The sequence below is a fragment of the Haliotis asinina genome, chromosome 11 (genome assembly GCF_037392515.1).
Source record: "Haliotis asinina isolate JCU_RB_2024 chromosome 11, JCU_Hal_asi_v2, whole genome shotgun sequence".
NCBI lineage: Eukaryota > Metazoa > Mollusca > Gastropoda > Lepetellida > Haliotidae > Haliotis > Haliotis asinina.
In genome coordinates this window covers 31,197,575-31,217,865 of record NC_090290.1, presented here as the reverse complement: position 1 = coordinate 31,217,865, position 20,291 = coordinate 31,197,575, and the positions used below count along the sequence as shown (strand labels likewise).

At 40.4% G+C, this 20,291-nt stretch overlaps 1 protein-coding gene across 1 annotated transcript in view; it reads right to left on the bottom strand.

Moving 5' to 3' along the window:
- Nucleotides 1-20,291, bottom strand: part of LOC137255732 (hemicentin-1-like) — a 123,096-nt gene that overhangs the window by 66,499 nt on the left and 36,306 nt on the right. The window contains exons 6-12 of the mRNA XM_067793231.1: nucleotides 19,533-19,820; nucleotides 15,987-16,280; nucleotides 15,232-15,525; nucleotides 14,555-14,845; nucleotides 13,909-14,208; nucleotides 5,711-5,986; nucleotides 4,947-5,237 (exon numbers count right to left, since the gene is read on the bottom strand). Of these exons, the coding sequence (XP_067649332.1) occupies nucleotides 4,947-5,237; nucleotides 5,711-5,986; nucleotides 13,909-14,208; nucleotides 14,555-14,845; nucleotides 15,232-15,525; nucleotides 15,987-16,280; nucleotides 19,533-19,820 (2,034 nt within the window). The remainder of the gene's footprint in view (nucleotides 1-4,946; nucleotides 5,238-5,710; nucleotides 5,987-13,908; nucleotides 14,209-14,554; nucleotides 14,846-15,231; nucleotides 15,526-15,986; nucleotides 16,281-19,532; nucleotides 19,821-20,291) is intronic.

The window sequence follows — 20,291 nt, the reverse complement described above, 5'->3', positions numbered from 1 at the left end:
AAAGTGTTTTCTAAAGGAACCCCTGGAGTGGAAGGGTTGGTAGGGGTTGTTTGTGTTTTTTGTTGTTGGTTTTTTTTTGTTTGTTTGTTGTTGGTTTTTTTTGTTGTTTTGGGGGGGTTTTTTTGTTTTTAGTTTTGTTTTTGTTTTTGTCTACTTTCTTTTCTTTCCTTATTTGGAATTAGTATTTACTCGTTGAGAAGAAGGCGTTTCAGGTTGATTTTCGGATAAACTCTCTCTCTGGCTTCCAGACGTAGACTGGTTGGCTCGGGATGTAGATGCAATGACTGTGGACGGAGGTGAAGTGTTAGAAACAACAGGTCTTTCTGACTTGACCCAAGTCAAGTCACTCTGACATGCGATAGAGGACGTATCTACAGAGCGAGAGACTGCAGCAGGATATGTTCAAGTCAACGGATTAGAGTTTGGGTTTTGCAAGAAATTTTCTTTATCAAAGCATGAAATATTTTCCTCACATTTCAGCTTCATTTTCTTCGACTCTCTTTGCCACACGGGGCAAGACTTGGAAAAGGAGGGTGCGGGCCATCACAATTTGCACAGCTTGGATCGTTTTGGCAATCAGTATCCTCGTGGTTGTCTCCACAACGTCAGCACACCAGAGAGTTACGACATGATTGTGAGACATGTCCGAATTTCTGACATTTATAACACCCGAGTGGATTGCTGACATACATCTCCACTCCGATATTGAAATACCCTACCTTAATTGAAGTTGGAATACTTGAACGTGAAAAAGTCAAGAGGTAGGCGTTGGTGATAATAATGACTCCTTCTCTCTTAACAGTTAAACGTTTCACTGCTGTGACAGCCTGTTCCCGTAGCTCCGTAACAATGTCGTCTTCAGACAAGTCAGAAAGACAGCGTACTTTATCACGAATGATGCCACAGCAGGTATTTCACGTTCTGTGCACAGACACAACAACCTCAATGTTAGCAAATGTTTTGATAGATTCAGAAACCGTTGTTTCCATGCATACTGGACCAACAAGGATCCACTGCGAAGACAAGTGACGTTTGACACTTCTCCACATGTTCCAGTGACCTGAGAAATAGCAAATGGATTAAGATTTAAAGGTTGTTTATCGTTCCCCTCAGTTATAAGGAATCGAGCCCATGAGTCTGCATTAGGAGATATATTTCCAGAAGTTTGATCATCATCTAATCGTCTCTTCTTTTCATTACTAGCTGAACCAGATTGCTTGGGATCCATATTGAAAAAATATCGTTCAGAACCCCTGCTCCCCATCCACCACGGAATGCCAACATGGACAGTGTCACAAAGCCCCGGGTATCCAAGATGCTGACACTAAGGATATAGGGGTGGTATACTCCAGAGACAACAAAACAAATAGCTGCATTTGTCTACCAATTTCATGCCCAACTGGTTCGGCCCAAGGCAAGAAAGTAGAGACATACATCATTTGGAGGTCATTACCACCAGGTTGGCCGATGAGGCACCGCCTTCTGGCATAGGACTCTAGGCAATTCATTACATAAATAGTGTAGATATTTGACATAGAAATGGCCAAGGCCCGATAACAGTTTACATGTGCAAAATACTCCATGCACAGGGCTTGGCGTGACCAGCCGATTGATAGAATCGGGCCAATTCTACCACCTGTCTAGGTGAAGTAAGGACCAAAGTGGTGTCACGGGCAAACAGAACATGATCAAAAGCCCCAACTGCCCTCAACCACTAGGATCCCGTCCGCCACCGACACAAGGGCGCAACCCATGGCCAACAGGTTGCCCAATGTGGTCGCCTATTACGACCAGCAATGGGGTAGTGTGGATACATTCTGTTCCGGATCCACGCGAGAGATGAGCGCATAACATTACCCATCACCCACCATGAGGAGGTGGCTCTCCAGGGATGCCGTGATACGAAGGAGGAAAACAATGATTGTCATGAACCTGGACAAAGGTTTACGGCTGGAAACAGATACCACTCCATTGCCACCAGCCAAAAGAACTACTTGAAACATCCTACAAGGTCCACTGCAACGGTTGGTCAAATGGAGATCATCTTTCAGCATGCTATATATGTTCAAACTGTTTGTGACTGACGAAAAGGTTAAAATTTTACGAACATATCATGGATGGTAAATTCACATGTGTTGTGGCGTAAGGGATGTGGAATTGCCCTTGTCAGTGTTGCAATGTCTGAAAGGCGATTCTTGGATCTCATGGGTCTCAGATTCGGGGACAAGGTTTAGAGAAGTGCTTGTCCCGCAAATGACAAGTTAGCCCCTATCCGAGACTCGCGGAGTTCGAGTCTTGACTTAGGTGTTATTAGGTGCCGGGTCTCCACCTCACTGTTGACCTATTCCGTGCACGTTGCATTATCCAGTACCTGTCATCCTAGCCAGATAAACGAGGATGAGGAGATCACTGAATCTTTCTACTCGTGCGCCCTAAAGATCCTTTACCTATATCTTGGGGCATGTGCAGGGTCATCTTTGTAATATCCAGAATGATATTGGAACGACTGGAGTTCCCAGCAACTTGCTTGCATAAGGGCCACAGGATGTGTGCCATCCACCCGGCATCAGTTGGGACCTTCTGTTGAATAATGCTCCCTTGTATCGTGTTCAATATATGGGACTGAGAACACTGATGGCTGCCATAAAAAGTACCATAGATATCTCCATATACAGGGTAACCCCTTTGGGCATGATTACCCCTGGGTATACCCCATCGTATATTTTGACAAACCATGTTTTGTCCCATCTTCCAGATACACCTCATCTCAAAGTCCAGCAGGGGGGCTTGGAGTTGGACGGGGTCACTCCTATTCCGCCTTATCCTCCGACTCCGACGTTGTGTTAGTGGTGGACGAAATGCAAGTCCGGCTGCCTTTAAACGTCGACAACTGGTGCTCCTGGATATTCTCACATTGTAACATTGGCGTGTTCTGTTGGAAAATCTGCTGCGTTAAGGAATCGGTGTCATAACGCATGTGCCTAAGACTGTTGACCAGTTAGAATTCTTGAAATCTCAGTCTACCAACAGCACACTGACTCACATAATAACGGATAGCAACCTACTGCTGAATTGGACCAGGCCTTTGGTCTGACACTCCCACAGTCCCTGAACCACATTATTGTCCCTACATCCTAGCTTCTCTGCAATGCTAAAGATCTAAATGAAGCAGGTCTAGCAGACATAGGGGTGAATTTAGCCTTCCTTCAACACCATTACTGTGGCGGTCGGGTATCCTAGAAGTTAGAGCGTTCGCTCTTACGCCGAACCCCCGGGCACGATTTCCTATATGGATACAAGGTGTGAAGCCCATTTCTGGTGTCCCCCGACGGGAAATTGCTGGAATATCGCTAAGGGCGGCGTGAAACTAAAGTCACAATACCGGTATAATGACGTGTAATTCTGTTAATATATTTGGAACTACAAATATCCCTGAATGCGTCTTATGAACATTATTCAGAGACTATTTAAATACTACAAGAATACGAATTGTTCTCTTTCCACGTCTCACATGATACACGGATTGATTTTATGTACTCCACATTGTGGAAACCTTTCGTGTCTACATGTTTGGTGACCACTGATCAGTTGGTCAACAACAAGTTGTAAGTGTGTTAATGTAAAGTCGGAGTATGGCGCATATTTCAGTCAAATGACATCACTGATCATTGTTCACACTTTGGCGATACATCCATGTGTCTCTGATTCACGGTTTGCATAGGGGACTAGCTGTGGCTGTAGTTACTATGGGTAGAGATTTTGAGTTTTTGCAGATGGGTAATGTCTGTTTAGTACCCACAAGTTGGCTTGATAGATATTGTCATACGTGTACGCTTGGTAAATATGAATTATTGCCTTTGTTTTTATTAAGTGTTATGGGCATTGTCTCTATTTTCAAATATCCGTGTCTCTGCACTCAGTGCTTGACAACTGCAGAAAAGTCATCCATAGAAGGGTAATATCCACACCTAATCCTCTCATTCATGTTGCTAAGTCTGAAACTGACAGAAAATATACTTTGCTACATCGAAAACCCTACTTATTTGATATTTTCGATAAATTTTAAGAAAACGTGTACAGAAATTTCCGATCACTGCATATTCCAAGTTTCCGATCACTGTGTTCACTGTACTCCCGCGATCACTTAGCTGAATATCAGGTTTACAATTTGTACAATAACTTCTTCAGTTTTGATCTGAATGACTTCCTTTTTTCACAGAGGGTACTGCTGGTGATACCTATTAACTCTATTTGTCATTCATAGGGAAAATGGAAATATATTTGAAATAAAATCAGTATTTGTCTACGTGAAAAGATATGTTCTGCCGATAATCGACGATTGCTTCTTTCATGTTTAACCTACCAGCTTGAAACGTTCTATATATCACCATCAGAACCTGTGCATTCGTGAAATGTTAAGATTTAAACTATATTGTTCGTGTTTCGCAAATGGTGACTAGATTTTTAACACCGATCTTACATTCTCCACCAAAACAAGCACGCGATCACTGCAAATGCAGGTGGACAGTCACCCCATCACTGCACCTCTGCAGGATAGTGGTTCCAGGGGCTGACATTGTATTGTCCACATAGTGCTATTGGTTTTACCTTTACACGATAGTTGTTCTTCTAATTGTGATATTCTAGTTGTTTTACTGACGGGTTTTGATATTATAAACATGTCACATATGTTCTCGTCACGATATGGCTGACATATAGTTAAATCTTAACTCACTCACTCACTGTTTTTTTTCCTTTATTCTCATAATGTCATTATGGTACAATTTTTAAGATATTGAGAGAAAAATGCATTATGTGTTACGATACATATACCACGTGTATATTACAATTTGTGTAACAGTTTCATGTTGCGACTTAAATTCTCATTGAGTAGTGTAATAAAACAGAATAGAAAGAGTTATATATTCATCCAGCCATCTACTTACATTCTACTGTAACATTGATGGGTTCAGACTGATTGTCGCCAACACCGCTGACTGCTCCACACGTGTATATCCCAGCATCCTCACGTTTGATGTCAGTGATTGTCAAACTTGGGTTGTATATATCCCCGTTGTCATACCGACCAAAGTGAGAGTCCAGATGAACGCCATCTTTAAACCAGTGGACAACGGCGGGACTGGGTTTGACGCGCATATCCACGGAACAGCCTAAGGATGACGTTTGTCCCTCTACCAACAATATGTTTCTTCGAGGCACGTGGACGTCAGGAAAAGCTGAAATGCAATCACTATTTATAAAACTCTCATTGAAAAGCTATATTTTCTTCCCCTGCAGACCAAACTATTGATATATGGACCCTCCACACCGTCAGATCAGCACGACCGCTCCTATTTATCAACATTAGCAAGCGACAGACATATGCGAGTTTCAATTCATTGCCCACTATTTGCTAGTGTAGATTTCACAAAACACTGCATTGCATGTTTGATAAAAAATATGTCCCTCCCATAATGGTACCTTTTCAACAAACCATTCACCAGCTGTTGCTCAACGTCAATGAAACTAGCCAAATTGAACGGTACATGCTCTGTACACTCGGCTATTCTATTTACTCTATCATTTGTCTACAAATATTCAAAATGAAAATAACTGTGTGACATATAGAGACATTCGTAGTAATTTGCTACATACATTTTCAACAAATTATTATTCATCACAACTGACGAACTTCACAGAGAAAACTCACAGAAAACATCCAATGTGATCTGGCAGCCAGCTCTACCAACGACGTTCTCAACTTCACAGGTGTAGTCGTCGTCATCATTTCTCAGAACTGGGGATATTGTAAGATCAGGTGAAGAAACTGTTCCACCGCTATACCGGGGATTAGATACATCCAGTATAACTCCGTTCTTTTTCCACGTCACATTACTCAAGGATGGTAGAAATTTGACCGAACATTGAAGGGTTACTGTTCCATTCTTACACGCTGAATAGGTGCGGTTGGGGCAGTTGTCTATATCTGTGTGGAAAATGCATTGTATGTTTTAAAGGACACATCAGCATCTTAGTTATTGTTTTGTACTGAATTATTTCATTCATGGGATGACCATGAAAATGCAACTGACAATCCAAGTTTGTAATCAGGAGAGACTGGTGATGAACTTGATGTCGATGTGCAAAGCAGAATCTGGAACATCTTATAACAGACACATAAAGGGCTGCTGCTGGTTCTTTAGGATCCATAAAATGAACACTGTTGGTTTCATTAAAACAGCGCTGTCTGGTTTACTCTTTTGTGTTTGTATGGGATTTTCTGTTTGAGTCCACAAGTTCACTTAATATCACAAGTTCACAACATATTTCACGTTTCCATGAATCGTTTGTTTTAGGCCAGATATCCTGTTGAATTGCTATCTGGAAGGTTGTACATAATTAGTCTGCACACTTGTAACATACACTATTTCACAAGTTCCTCCCAACTTGCACCCAGTGGAATAGCTAACCTGTACGACACGGAGCAGTCTAATCATATGGCACTTACTCACACTGTTAATCTTTATCTAATCATAGTTTCATTTTTCGAAAAATCAGTGGTACAATATTCGAAGTATCTGTTTTGCATGAATGTTAGTTGCCATTAATTGAAAACGCTTGTTGGTCGAGAGATTCAAATTCAGACACAAGCGTTTGTTTACAAAATGTCTCATATTGTACGCGTATTTTTTCTGTCGATGTAATTGACTTTCCACATATATTTCAGTTTAATATCCATTTCTATATGTGATACAAATTCAGTGATAGTTAAGGGTTATAATAGTATTAATATCACGAGTTATGCATTGTTACAATTTATTCCATAGCATTGAAATAATGACACAACAGGAAGTAAATATTTTGCGAACATCTTCACCTATGTACTTATTTACACAGGTGCACTTGGCCTCTTCACATGAAGGCATTACTCCGAACCCTGAAAATTCAAGCTATAGATGTTTTACTATTGAAGGTAACCCTTTGAGTCAAATATAATAGCATATGGTGACACTGAATCTGAAGGGATTAGATAACCAAATGGGACACTTTCTTCATGTATTGACAAATGACAATTATGCACATGTAAATTTGCTACTCAGTAGTCTAGTAATTGCGATTGTAATTGCTTATTAGAGTAAAAAGAATAACATCTGCGATTTTTACATATCTGGGAGATTTGAAGAAGTTACTGTACACTGTCCAGACATATTTGAAGTATTTTTAGACTTTAAAACCACATTTAGCAAATATACACGAGATCTGAAACTTCATACACTAAAATATGTTTTCATCTATTCTTTTTTATTATTATGTTTTACAGACTAAAGAAAGTATGCAACAGAGAGAGTTCATGTGGTACTGGCACAGTCAGGCTGGTAAGGCTCATCATCAGCTTATGGCCCTTGATCCCTCTACACACAGTCTATACAGCGAATGGAACTTCTCCCAGGAAGCGCTACCCAGAATATGAAGACTCCCCAACACTGCAGCCTTCTGCATTACCCGGATTATCAGAAGGGCTGTGCTCCTGGTGGAGAACGTTCTGTTGATCTGCGCCAAGAGTTCAGGAGTTGCCAAACCAAGGGCACCGAGAACAATGGGGAGTCTGACTTAAATGTATTTTGGATGCAAGCGAACCTGTTCTTTAAAACTGGCATCTCCTTCCGCTTGGGTGAGTGAGTGAGTTGCGCAATTGGGAACCAATGAGATGTGTCAACCAAGTCAGCGAGTCAGCGAGCCTGACCACCCGATCCCGTTAGTCGCCTCATACGACAAGCATTGTCCCCTTTTATGGTAAGCATGGGTTGCTGGAGGTCTGTTCTACCCCGGACCTTCACGGATACCTTTGGCAAGGAGCTCAAAGAGGAGATGAGTTAGATCTGTGTTGAGGAGGTCCGGGATGGTAACCTTCCCCTGATTTAAAGACAAAGAGTGAGTGAGTGAGTGAGTGAGTGAGTGAGTGAGTGAGTGAGTGAGTGAGTGAGTGAGTGAGTGAGTGAGTGAGTGAGTGAGTGAGTGAGTGAGTGAGTGAGTGAGTGAGTGAGTGAGTGAGTGTTTAACCTCACATCGGCAATATCAGCCATATCGTGACGAGAACCATAAATATTATACATAATAGTGAATGGTAAAAATGTCAACGAAGGACACTAAAACAACCAGATTATCACAGACAGATATTTAAAACCAGTAATTAATTCTAAAACAGTTAGAGGACGCTACAATTTAAAACATACTGTAGATCATAAAACATATGTAGATCACCAACAACCGAAGGTAGCTCACCATACTAAAGGCCATGGGGATTTACAGTACCTCCGCTACCTGTATGGACCCGAGTCATCCCCTCATCCCCTCATCCCCTCATCTGCTGGCGATTGTAGGAACGTTTAGCCAAATTTTTGAAATAACAAACATGCTTCGTTTAAAATCGGGTAAGCAAAAATTCAACTGTGAAAGTTTTGGAAAGTCCTCTCAGGAGGACAATAATTTTACGATACTTTAACCCTCTTTGAGGATACAAAACGGAGGATCTTCACCTTTGAACAGGTATGCGTGTGTATATATCTTGTGTGGCCAATACGACATCGCCGCGTGATGACCTCTTCAAATTTTCCATGGACTGACAGCCCTAGTAGGTGTAACCAATATAGGGTTTTATTTCATGTAATTTATTGATATCAAGTTGGGTGTTCCACTTCTTTTGCATAAGATTGCGGATGTAAGATCTGATACTAGCTTTGTAATCAGAATATGGAATAAGAAGTGGTGTCACAGATTTGTTGAGTGCTGCCTTGGCAGCAAGATCGGCTATTGTGTTACCAGAAATGTCTACGTAGCTGAGTAACCAACAAAAGACGACTTCTTACTGGCCAGTAGCATGATCATTATATAATTCAATAATTTCTATTAAAAGTGGATGTTTACAAGATAGGTTTAAATATTTTGAAAGGGAATCTGAATAAGTTGTATATTGTTTATGTTTAGTGTGTGTTTCAATATATTTAAGAGCCGTTAATATGGCGTTAGCTTCTGTAGTAGAGCTGTTATTTGCTTTTCTGGAAGATATTGTCCTGTATCCACTGACAGTGGCAGAAGCCACAGCGCCACCGTCCTTAGACCCATCTGTAAATAAGGCCTTGTAAGTATTATATTTACTTTTAAATTCATTATACTCTTGTTTATATTGTAAGTCACAAGTGTCTGATTTTTTAAACGATGTTAATGTAAGGTCTATCTATTGCCAAGGAGGAGATGAAAGACGTGAAGGAGATATATTTTCCAGCTCATTACCGGCAGCAGCAATAAACGGCTTTATTCTGAGCCCAAGAGGTGGAACATTTAGTTTTTAGGGATTTGTATGCGGAAGAAGAGTTAAATGGGAGTCGAAAATCAGACCAAAGAATTTGGCCTCCTTGACAACTTTGATGGGAGTATCATTTAAAAACAATTCTGGGTCTTTATGTGGTTTATATTTACGGCTGAAATGTATGCAATTAGTTTTTGATTTATAAAATTTAAAGCCGTTTTCGAGACTCCATTTATTTATTTTGTTTAAGTACAATTGCATATATCGTTCAATAGTGTGCATATTTTTCCCGCGACAAGAAATATTAAAATCATCCACAAAAAGTGATTCACCAATTGAGCCACTTAAAACCTTGGATAAACTATTGATCTTCATGCTAAATAAAGTGACAAACAAAATACTGCCTCGAGGGACACCGTGATCCTCACTGTAATGGTCAGACAGGTTAGAACCCACTCGGACTCGAAATTGTCTGTCTTCTAATGCCTATAAATTGGAGTAAACGGCCCCTCAAACCAAAGTCACGAAGATCTTTAACAATTCCATACTGTATCATATGCCTTTTCAAGGTCGAAATAAATAGATACGGCATCTTGTTTATTTCACATGGAAGTTTTAATAAAAGATTCTAAACGTATCAAGCGATCGATGGTACTTCGATTTTTGCGGAAAAAATCGATTGAATGTTAGTGATGAGGTTGTTGGTTTCCAGGTACCAAGCTAAACGATTATTAACGATACGTTCCATAGTCTTACAAACACAGCTAGTAAGCGATATTGGTCATTAGTTAGAAGGATCGGTATGATCCTGACCAGGTTTAGGAACAGGAATGATAATAGCATTTCGCCATGATGAGGGGAAAATGACCAGACGTATATTATATCAAAGATATTCAAAAATGTTTCTAAAGACGATTCAGGTATTTCTTTAAGGAGCTGATAATGTATGTTATCTCTCCCTTCTAGCTTGTTTGCAATCAGTGTTAAACCACGGTTTACGAATGTGTGGAACTGTAGAGGATTTTGGAATGCATACAACAGCTATAATATTTAATTCATCACAAAAGATTTGAATACTATCAGGAACATTTTGCAATAAGTTAGGTTGCAACCTTTCAGTGCAAAATGTTCGAAACATTCGGCTTTTGGAAAGTTCCACTGATGATGGTGGAGTGTCACTTGGACGTACAGTTGAAAGAACAGTGGGAAAATGGTCGCTTCCAGAAACGTCATCATGAACCGACCATACAAATTCATTTAATAAGTTGGAGTCTGTAAGGGAAAGATCTATTGTAGAATAACTTCCAGTTCCATAAATCATTGTTGGAGATGAAATCCTCAAGTATTTTTCCTTTTGTATTTATAACTGAACCACCCCAAAGTGGGTTGTGGCTGCTCAAGTCACCTGTGATAATACAGGGTTTAGGAAGCTGATCACACAACTGTTGAAGATCTGGTTGCTGAAGACAGAAAGAAGGAGGAATGTAAAGAGAACATAAAGTGAACGCAAAATTCAATGTAAGCCGGACTGCAACTGCTTGAAGAGAGGTATTAAGTGAGATAGGTCTATGGATTATATCCTGCTTCACAATAACTGAAGTTCCTCCAGTAGCCTTATGACCTGGAGGGGAAAAACTATGGTATGAGCTGTACTGTCAGAGGTCAAATGTATCAGTGGCTTTGAGATATGTCTCTTGTAAACATAAAACTGATGGCTTCAAATCTTGAACTAAAAGCTGTAAATCCAAATAAAATTATTTCCCAGACCAGACCTCTATAGCTCCACTGGATGAGTTCAGTACCAATACATTAGGGTATCAATCATTTAGGATGAGCTGTTGGAGAAAGCCCCCGACCTTTTTTCTTTGGAGAATGACTCCTGGGGTAGGTGCTCACCTGGGATGACACGTCCATGTCATCTAACATATCAAACCTATTTAGAATGGACACATGGTCTCTTTGTCCTCTAGGCACACCAGTTCTACTTTGCTTTTTAGAATAATCAACATTCGAGATTTTATTTTTCCCAAATGGTGCGTTTCTGATGATTTTAGTGGGGTTTTTTTGTGAGGAAGATTGACCTGGAGTAAGAGGTGCACATAGGTTTTCTTGCAGACATCCATGTCAAATCAGTCTGACATTCAGAGGACTTGACAGATGGTTTCATTTACCTCTCAAGGAAGCATTGTATGAAATCAAAGCTGAAGCAGCCACTTTCTTTGCTCCTGAAAAACTTATATCCTTCTCCGTTTTGATAGACTGAGCAGACATTTCAAACTGCCAAGCTCGACATTCTTTTGAGGAGGCCATGTGCGAATCAGAACAATTCACACATTTTGGTTCCGATGAACATGTAGTAGAATCATGATCGTCACCACCGCAGCGATAACAAACAGCACGATTCTTACAGGTCTTCTGTCCATGTACGAACCTCTGGCAGTTGAAGCACCTGAGAGGATTAGGGACATATAGATCAATTTTCATTGAAAAAAATCCGACTTTAATAGACTGGGGCACCTTTGGGATAAAAGGCAGTGAACAGGTATTGGAAGGTAAAGAGATGCCATCTTTCTTAAAGGAGAAAAGATTAGCCTCAACAACTCCCTGTAACTGACTGACATTCGTAACTGACTGACAATGTCATCAATGGAGAGATCAGCAAGACGTCTGTCTCTGTCACGCATAATACCTTTGCTAAAGTTCAGTGTTTTGTGAGGATAACATTTAACAGGAACATTTGCAAAAGACTACGCTTCCATGAGATTAGCTGGTTCCTCTCTCTTCAGGCAGGTCAATACAATGAAGTGACTTCAGAAACCACTGACTAGGACACAGAGTCGTATGCTTTTTGTAGTCAATCCAGCACATGTAGTGGTATTTTTAAGCCTCTTCTAAAATCATTTTTTGTACAAAAAGTTGATCCCTGCACCCCCAACGTCCCTTTCTCGTTCCTTTCTGCTCCCTGTAAATTAATCATTGCAAGAACAGTAGGATTAGGTTTGTCAAACACCCTGTAAATATTTTATGTTGAGCTTTCAAACATGTGACAGAATGGAAGTTTTGGGGATCAGTCAAGTCTCACTTTTTTGGGAAGGAGTTTTGTCTGTAGTATTGTATCAAAATGATTTAATTCTTTATAAAATAGCTATGTCTGAGTGTCTCTGTGATGTCTATTACTGTTGAATGTGTTACGAGCGGTTATTTTCTGTAATTTGTATTGTTATTGATTAAGTTATCGTTATTACTGGGTCACAATGTTTAGAGTTTTAAGTGATAGTTATTATGGGTCAGATTTCGTGTAACAGTATCTTAGAGGCGTGCCTTTTAAGGTAGCGCTTTAGAGTTGCCTCCCCTTAGGCGCTCTTCTGCATATGAGTATGTGTTTTTGACTGTTTTCACTGTAAACACAGGCCTATCGCAAAGCTTCTATACTTTGCTGGGATGTTCAAGAATCGGTGACTGTGTACACAAGGCTGGTTGTGGCATTGATGACACACACACACGGACTTACTGCCATCATTCGGCCTACCTACAACTGTCTCCCTCTTCATCTGATGACATCTGACGTTTCAGTGACAGGTGGCTGCGCTTTTATGCGATTGTTCTGATGACGCCAGGGCTAATTTGAAGAGTATTCGGGACGTTCTGACTGTATTCGAGGGGTTGTATTTGAGGCACATTCGAGCTGCATTCCGATAAATTTAGATAATATTCCACCTAAGTCCAGCAGCAATCGAGATACATTTCAAGCCATTGGAGGCGCATTCCAATGAATGACACATTTGAGACATCCTGACAAGATATATATATATATATATATATGTGTGTGTGTGTGTGTGTGTGTGTGTGTGTGTGTGCGTGCGTGTGTGTGTGTATATATATAGTATTTAGACTTTACGTGAGCTGTCAACAACGGAGAGTAAAACAATTTGATTATCAAACATATACTTTAAAACCCAGTACTCATATAACTATACTGATAATACGAAATAGAACGTACTTCATAAAAACGTGTTGTAGATCACAAGCAGCCAGACAACGACATGGGTACTTCATGCATGGTACCCCTGCTGTATTTACACCGTCCCTCCAAGGACGTACTTAATGCATGATACCCTAGCTGGATCTACACCGTCCTTAATTCCTGTATGGTATCCTAGGTGGATTTAGACCGTCCCTCCGGGAACTTAGTTCATGCATGGTATCCTAGTTGGATTTACACTGTCCCTCCAGCGACTTACTTCATGCATGGTACCCCAGGTATGTTTACACCGTCCCTCCGGGGATTTACTTTATGCATGGTATCCTAGCTGGATTTACACCAGGAGAATTTGTTTTGCTGTTGTTGAGGTATTGTTTTCATGTTGGGATACACAGTTATACAAGAAAGTGTTTCGAAGGTGTTTGACGTAATTATTTGCAATATCCGATTTATCAGTTTACAGTTGATCCGCTTTTTCAGCACAACTGACATCAGGGTAGTTGAAGGTCTCTTTTGAAACATGCTTTTTAAGTGTTTCAAAAATACGTTTGGCTTCACATATATGAATAAATTCCTACGGTTACGAACACCTGACGAATGAATCACGTAAACTACTTACATTGTACGACAACGTTGACGTTGCAGTTAGTTTCATTCACAACGCTTCCGACATCGTTGGAAGCAGTAAGGGTATATATACCCGCATCGTGACGTGTTATGCCCGCGATTTTTAACGACGGGCTCTGATAGCTGTTGCCTCCTGCGTATCGGTCACCTGTCCTGTTGACGGGTATGCCATTCAGTTTCCAGTCGACTACGTTTGGTGACATGGCGGCGTCGATGGCAGCGTGGATTATGACTGAAGAATGTTCAATGACCTCTAGGGTTGTGTTGGAGAGAATGATGCATTCCGGGCGATCTGAAGTGCAAAATACTACCATTTCGTTTCAATTCATAGATGACCTAACTTATAAAAGAAAGATCAACGGCGATATAAAAACTGCCATATAAAACTAACTGACGTCTAACTATGATAGGCAATCGTAATACGTAACACTCATTAAACGTGTTTAAAACGTAAACGCTTTTAATTAGTTCAGGGAAGATGTGTGATCACACACTAAGATTATCATAATCAAATTTCAAGCAACATTCCTGATTATATACATAATGGTCGATTGTTTTGGGTGTTCATATTTCGAAATTCCAAAGTTTATAGCATAGGATCGTAATCGCAAATGAAATAATGACACAGCAATACTTACAGAGAACTTGAAGGAAGACAGTGCAGTTCGTTACAACTTCCCCAACGGTGTTGTTGGCATGCATTGAATAAAATCCCGTGTCACGCCGTTGTATGCTGTCTATGGTCAGGGATGGGACCGTGCGGTTACCGCCACTGTAGTGGGAACTGTTCCTGGATATGGTGGTGCCGTTCAGGTTCCAATCCACAAATGTTAGTGGGGGTAAGGATTTCATTGTGACGTTTATTGTAATGCTGCTATCTTCTGTTATCTCGTATGTATTAGGGAGTAGGAGTGTACAGCGTGGTCGGTCTAACAATGTGAGAATAGATTTTGCAAATGAAATATAAAATTCAATTTCTGTATTCATACAGAATTGACAACTAGGTTTACATTGCTGTGTGACTATTTTCCATTCCGTGTACAGTCTGAAACGTGATAGTCTTCACTTGCAGATTTCCATAACAGTTTATATAATTTATCTTGAAATACTGAGTACATTTCTAATCATCATCACGAAGCGTTTATATTAATATTGAAATTAAGGTACTGCAAATGGTAGATGGCATGTTCACAGAAAATAATGCCACAGTCATGAGGATATCTATACCGTGCGTAATAACTTTTGAATTGCAGATCATAGTCCAAAGACAAAGTGTCAAATTACATTGAAAACTGAAACCATATCCGATACGTACACTGAACTGTAAGCTGGGTATGACAGCCTGGAACTGAACGTCCAGTGACTTCGTTTGTGACACTGATGCTGTAGTTCCCGGTGTCCTTACGGTTAACGTTGATGAGCGTTAGGGACGGAACGTTGACGTTGCCCTGGAGGAAACGTGTGTCATTTCTGTCTATGAAGTTACTCCCTTTGAACCAGTCAACATTTGACTGCTTCGGATATGATTTAACATTAACTTTAAAGGTATAAAGGTCCGTCTCATTGATTGTTACAGTTGTTGGGCTGAAGCAGTCTAGATCAGGACCATCTGAAAAATACATTACTCTGCATCAAATACATTAAATACGGATGTATTGTCTGAAGTCGTTATAGCTCAAAATATATTCACCTACTGAGTATTAAAACCATACAAAATCAGAAGCTCAGTCTACAGCTCCCTCAGTATTCACAAGAGCAATAATGTGTATGTGATATGGCGAAAACTTCATTATAACCCAATATTCTTATGACAAAATGAGCTATAAATTATGAAAAAAGGAAAGCATGACAGCCTGAAGCATAATTTCTGTGTACAAAATCATTAAGGCTAATACCTTTTAGATAAACTCCAGTACGCCAATTTCATAATTGTGGTATATGCGCTTGTCAAATAACAGTGAAGTTCCAGATGATTTTTGTTTCCTTTGACCATATCGTAGTCACCACGTTTAGAGCAACGTAGAGCGTTGGTCAAGGAATAAAGGCTTTGTGTGTATCTACGCTACTTACAGTACACAGTAAGATTGCTTGTGCAGTTTGATTGTATGAGCCCACTGACGTTGTTGCTGGCCGTAAAGTTATATACCCCTGCGTCATTCCTAAAACATGGACCAATAGTAAGAGGTGGTATGGCGGATGTGCCACCACTGTATCTGGGGTTGGTTTTGTTGATAGGATATCCTTGATACAACCACTGGACGGAGGAGACCTCAGGGTGCGCCGATACAGATACATTGAACGTTACACGCTTGTTTTCTATGACTGTCATCTGCGGGTTCTGAAGTAAGCTACAGATCGGGGCGTCTGGAAATGAGCAAATATGTTAAGGGTTAACGTTTCATTATTATTAGCACATGCACGTATGTACACTTATATACATGTATTTTCAATAATTTGTATCTCAGTTGATATTCAAAAGCTAAATTAGCATCGAAAGTACGCAAATCTGTTATTTCCTGTAGGCATAGAATAACATAGAGACTATTCCTATCACAGATCACTTAAGTCAACCTAAAGGTCACACACATGGGCCTGAAGGGGACCCATATTAGAGGGGATGGGTCTTACGGGTTCAAAATTCCTTGATTAAGTGGCAAAAAACAAAATGGCCGCCTTTTTAGCTGTATTTTAGCCCAGAGGAACGACCAGGTGTGTGAGAAGATGATGGAGACAGCACAGCACAGATGAATGACCCAATGACTTGTGCACGTGCTCTGCTTACAGCCGGCTGTTCCTCTCTTTGTACTCCTACCTTATAACCTCCTTATAGTGAATTATCACAATTGTAATGATACACTGAACACTCTTTTTTTTGAAAACTGGTAACTAGTTAAATTCTAACACACGTACATAACATAATAATTGTCGGAAAGATTTCAAAACTGATTTATTTGGTCATCGAATTTCAGAAAATATTAAAACTCAAAATGACGACAGGTGGTGCGACAGTGCGATCCGAAAGTCAATAATGTGCATGGCCTCCTTAAAGTGTTGACACCAGCATTGAATCGTCGGTAATGGAGTAGATGAGACAGTTGATGAAGGCCACAGTCCAACTTTCGCCCAGACTTGGTGATACGCCTTAGAGTTCAGCTTCAGTTGTCGCCTTGGTCGCATTGACCCTCCTCTGAATCTCGTCCCACAAGTCACAATTTTTCTATCGGATTTAAGTCTTGACTTAGGGCAGGCCATTTAAGAGGTTGTATGCCATGTTGACGGAGAATGTTTCTAGTTGTTCTGGCAGTATGGGTACGCCCGCTTCGTCATGCTGGAAGATTTCCATGACGATCAAAATGTAGCACGACTAAGAGTATCGGTGCCTGATCAATGTAGTGGGCAAAGTTACACCATTTCCTCTATCAGGACCAATATTCTGGAACACAATAAGGCCTAGTTTGTGACTGAGAGCAACAGCATCCCACACCATTATGCTCGGACCTCTTGTCTCTTTCAGTCATCTGCAAAAGGCTATATTTTATAGTAGTCCTAATTCTAGGTGTCACTCAACACTCCCGTGTTTTAAAAAATACATCATGAGCACAATGAAACAGAAAGTCATGAAAATCAATGGAACTCCTAAAAATAGAGACATAACTATGAAAAACATTATGACTTTTAGAGTTATATCAATATTTCAGTGTTCAAATGATTTCAGCAAATATTATAAGTTTGTTTCTTAGATGTCAGGAATTACGTGTAATTACTGAATATTTTATCAAATATGCATAATTTCTGAGTGAACGTTGATGTCCAAAACGTGGCCGATCGATGGCGTCATTTGTGTTCTTGTTGCGTCTTAACAGTGCAAAAGTGGTGTTCCGATGGCAGTGGAAATGTGAAGCCACTTGAGACATTCCGCCACGGACCATCCCAGTGGCCTCATGACGTTGTGCAGACGTGAGCCTTGGCATGCTAAGCGCTCCAATAGCCGTTGAGATTTCCAAAGTGACAGTATTGTGTGGCATTCATTTGCTCGGTTTCGCTTTCCCGGGATGCACGTGAAACAACGAATTGCACGTCTCAAGGACGAATCCACTGGCTTCACGGAATGTGACGCATGCATGCATGTTGGATACGTGTCAGTAATCTCTGAGTTTAAATCCTCACGTGTCTACACATGTTTGATAAATTTAGATTTTAATTTTTTGTCTCAAAGTTTCTTTATGTGCCTAGTATAACATTGACGTTGGGCTCCTGGAAATCTCGGGAGCGAGCAGCGAGAAAAAATACGTGTATGAATTAGGACCAGCAAACATGACGGAATGTATCCGAATGTATCTTAAATAAGAATAAAACTAATGATTTAACACAAGTGACCATATACGACGGGGTATGAAAAGTTCTAATTATCATCAAGGCGTTTTCTGGGTAGAAAGTTTAATTTCATGACCATAAGACTTCGCTACATAGTCACATTCTAGAGTGACACATTTCTTCCAGCAATTTTTTACCTTGTGCTGAAACACACACGCACACGCACACGCACACGCACACACACACATGGAGAGAGAGGAGAGAGGGAGTGAGAGAGACACTTCATCACAGTATCATAAGATGTACTATCTTAACCATAAACAGATTTCATGTCCTCTTGCTCTGTCGGGCAGTGCAACCTTTCAATAGCAAAAACCTTGATAACACTGCATGACTCGGTCTTCTGCAAGCATGAGGTACTCGTGTTTAGGATCAAGTACCAGAGGATTGAATAAATAGAAGAAACAAGTTTCCGGTCCAAATACTAGATAGGGATCACTGATGTTACTCTATACTGTTCAACATAATGCCTAAATAAATTCATAGCGATAATTAGAATTTTTTATATCCCCTCGTATTTCAGGGAAATATCTCGCGTAAACACCCTGCCATTGTTGTCACGATAACATGGAGGTAATCGAATTTAGAAATTTCCTTATTCATTGATGATCTCAGTTAAATGAGATGTCGTTGTTATTACGAAAGCCGCATAATCTAAGCAATCCACAAAATCATTCTTATCCAGAAGTTGAATGCCATGCTTTCAAGACCCGTGAATGTCCCGGAGTAGAATAGGCCTTCAGTAACCAATGTTTGCCATAAAAGGCGACTATACTTGTCGTGAGAGGCGACTAACGAGAACGGGTGGTCAGGCTCGCTGACTTGGTGGACACATGTCATCGGTTCCCAATTGCTCAGATCGATGCTCATGTTGTTGATTACTGGATTGTCTGGCCCAGACTCGATTATTTACAGACGGCCGCCATATATCTGGAATATTGCTGACTGCCGCGTAAAACTAAACTCACTCACTCACTCATGCTTTCAAATTGCACAGGTGCCTCAGAAGCACCGATGGTAAAAGAATGATACTGACAGATTATAACCCCCCGGATCGTCAACCATGTGTGTGGCGTTATGCTACAATGAACCCTTTACCCTGTACTGAATCAAGAAACAGAAGACAGCATTCATTTTCAGCGTTCGCATTTTTGGGGGAAATTAAATTACCCTAACAAGGTTATCTGACGTGTATACAAAATACACGCACGGACACACGCACTAAAACACACATGGACTTACACATAACATCAACCTTGATGGCAGTACTCTTGAGTGCTCCTCGAGCATTGCTGACGTAGATCTGGTATGTCCCGGACTCGCTTCGTGTCACACTTTTGAGAGTGAATGTACAATTACGAGCTATCTCCTGGCATGTGCAGTTCACTATTGACGTCACGGGTACATTGTTCCTGATGAGTGTAGTGCGACTTGTACTGGGAACAGACTTGCAGAGTGCTCTTATCTGAACCGTGCCCCCTTCTGGTACATAGATCCGGTTATCATTGGTGATGTTTATCACGATATTACCTGCAAAACACAAATGGCTCAGGATCACCGGAAGACAAGTCATAATTTTAATGATCATTACATACTTTACAATATAGCCTGTAATATAGCCTGTGAATATCACCCCTGTCGAAATGGTCCTTGCCAGATACGTAAAAGTGTTATTACCGAGCCGCAGTTATCGAGAGGCATTTATGTCTGGATGACATGAAGGTATCAACATCTTCCTGTGAAGTATGCATCAGAATAAAAAATGAGTGAGTGAGTTTTAACGACACATCGGCAATATTTCAGCCATATCGTGACGAGAACATATTTGCCAGTGAAACTGAATATTTGTATTATATAAATACCTGTTATCAAAGGACAGTAAACAAGTTACTAGAATATCACAATTACAACTAAAACTAGTATAGAAAGTTAAAACTAATTGCATTATTTGGTGAGTACATTATAAAAATTAGCTTGCCAACAGCTGAAGGTAAATCATCT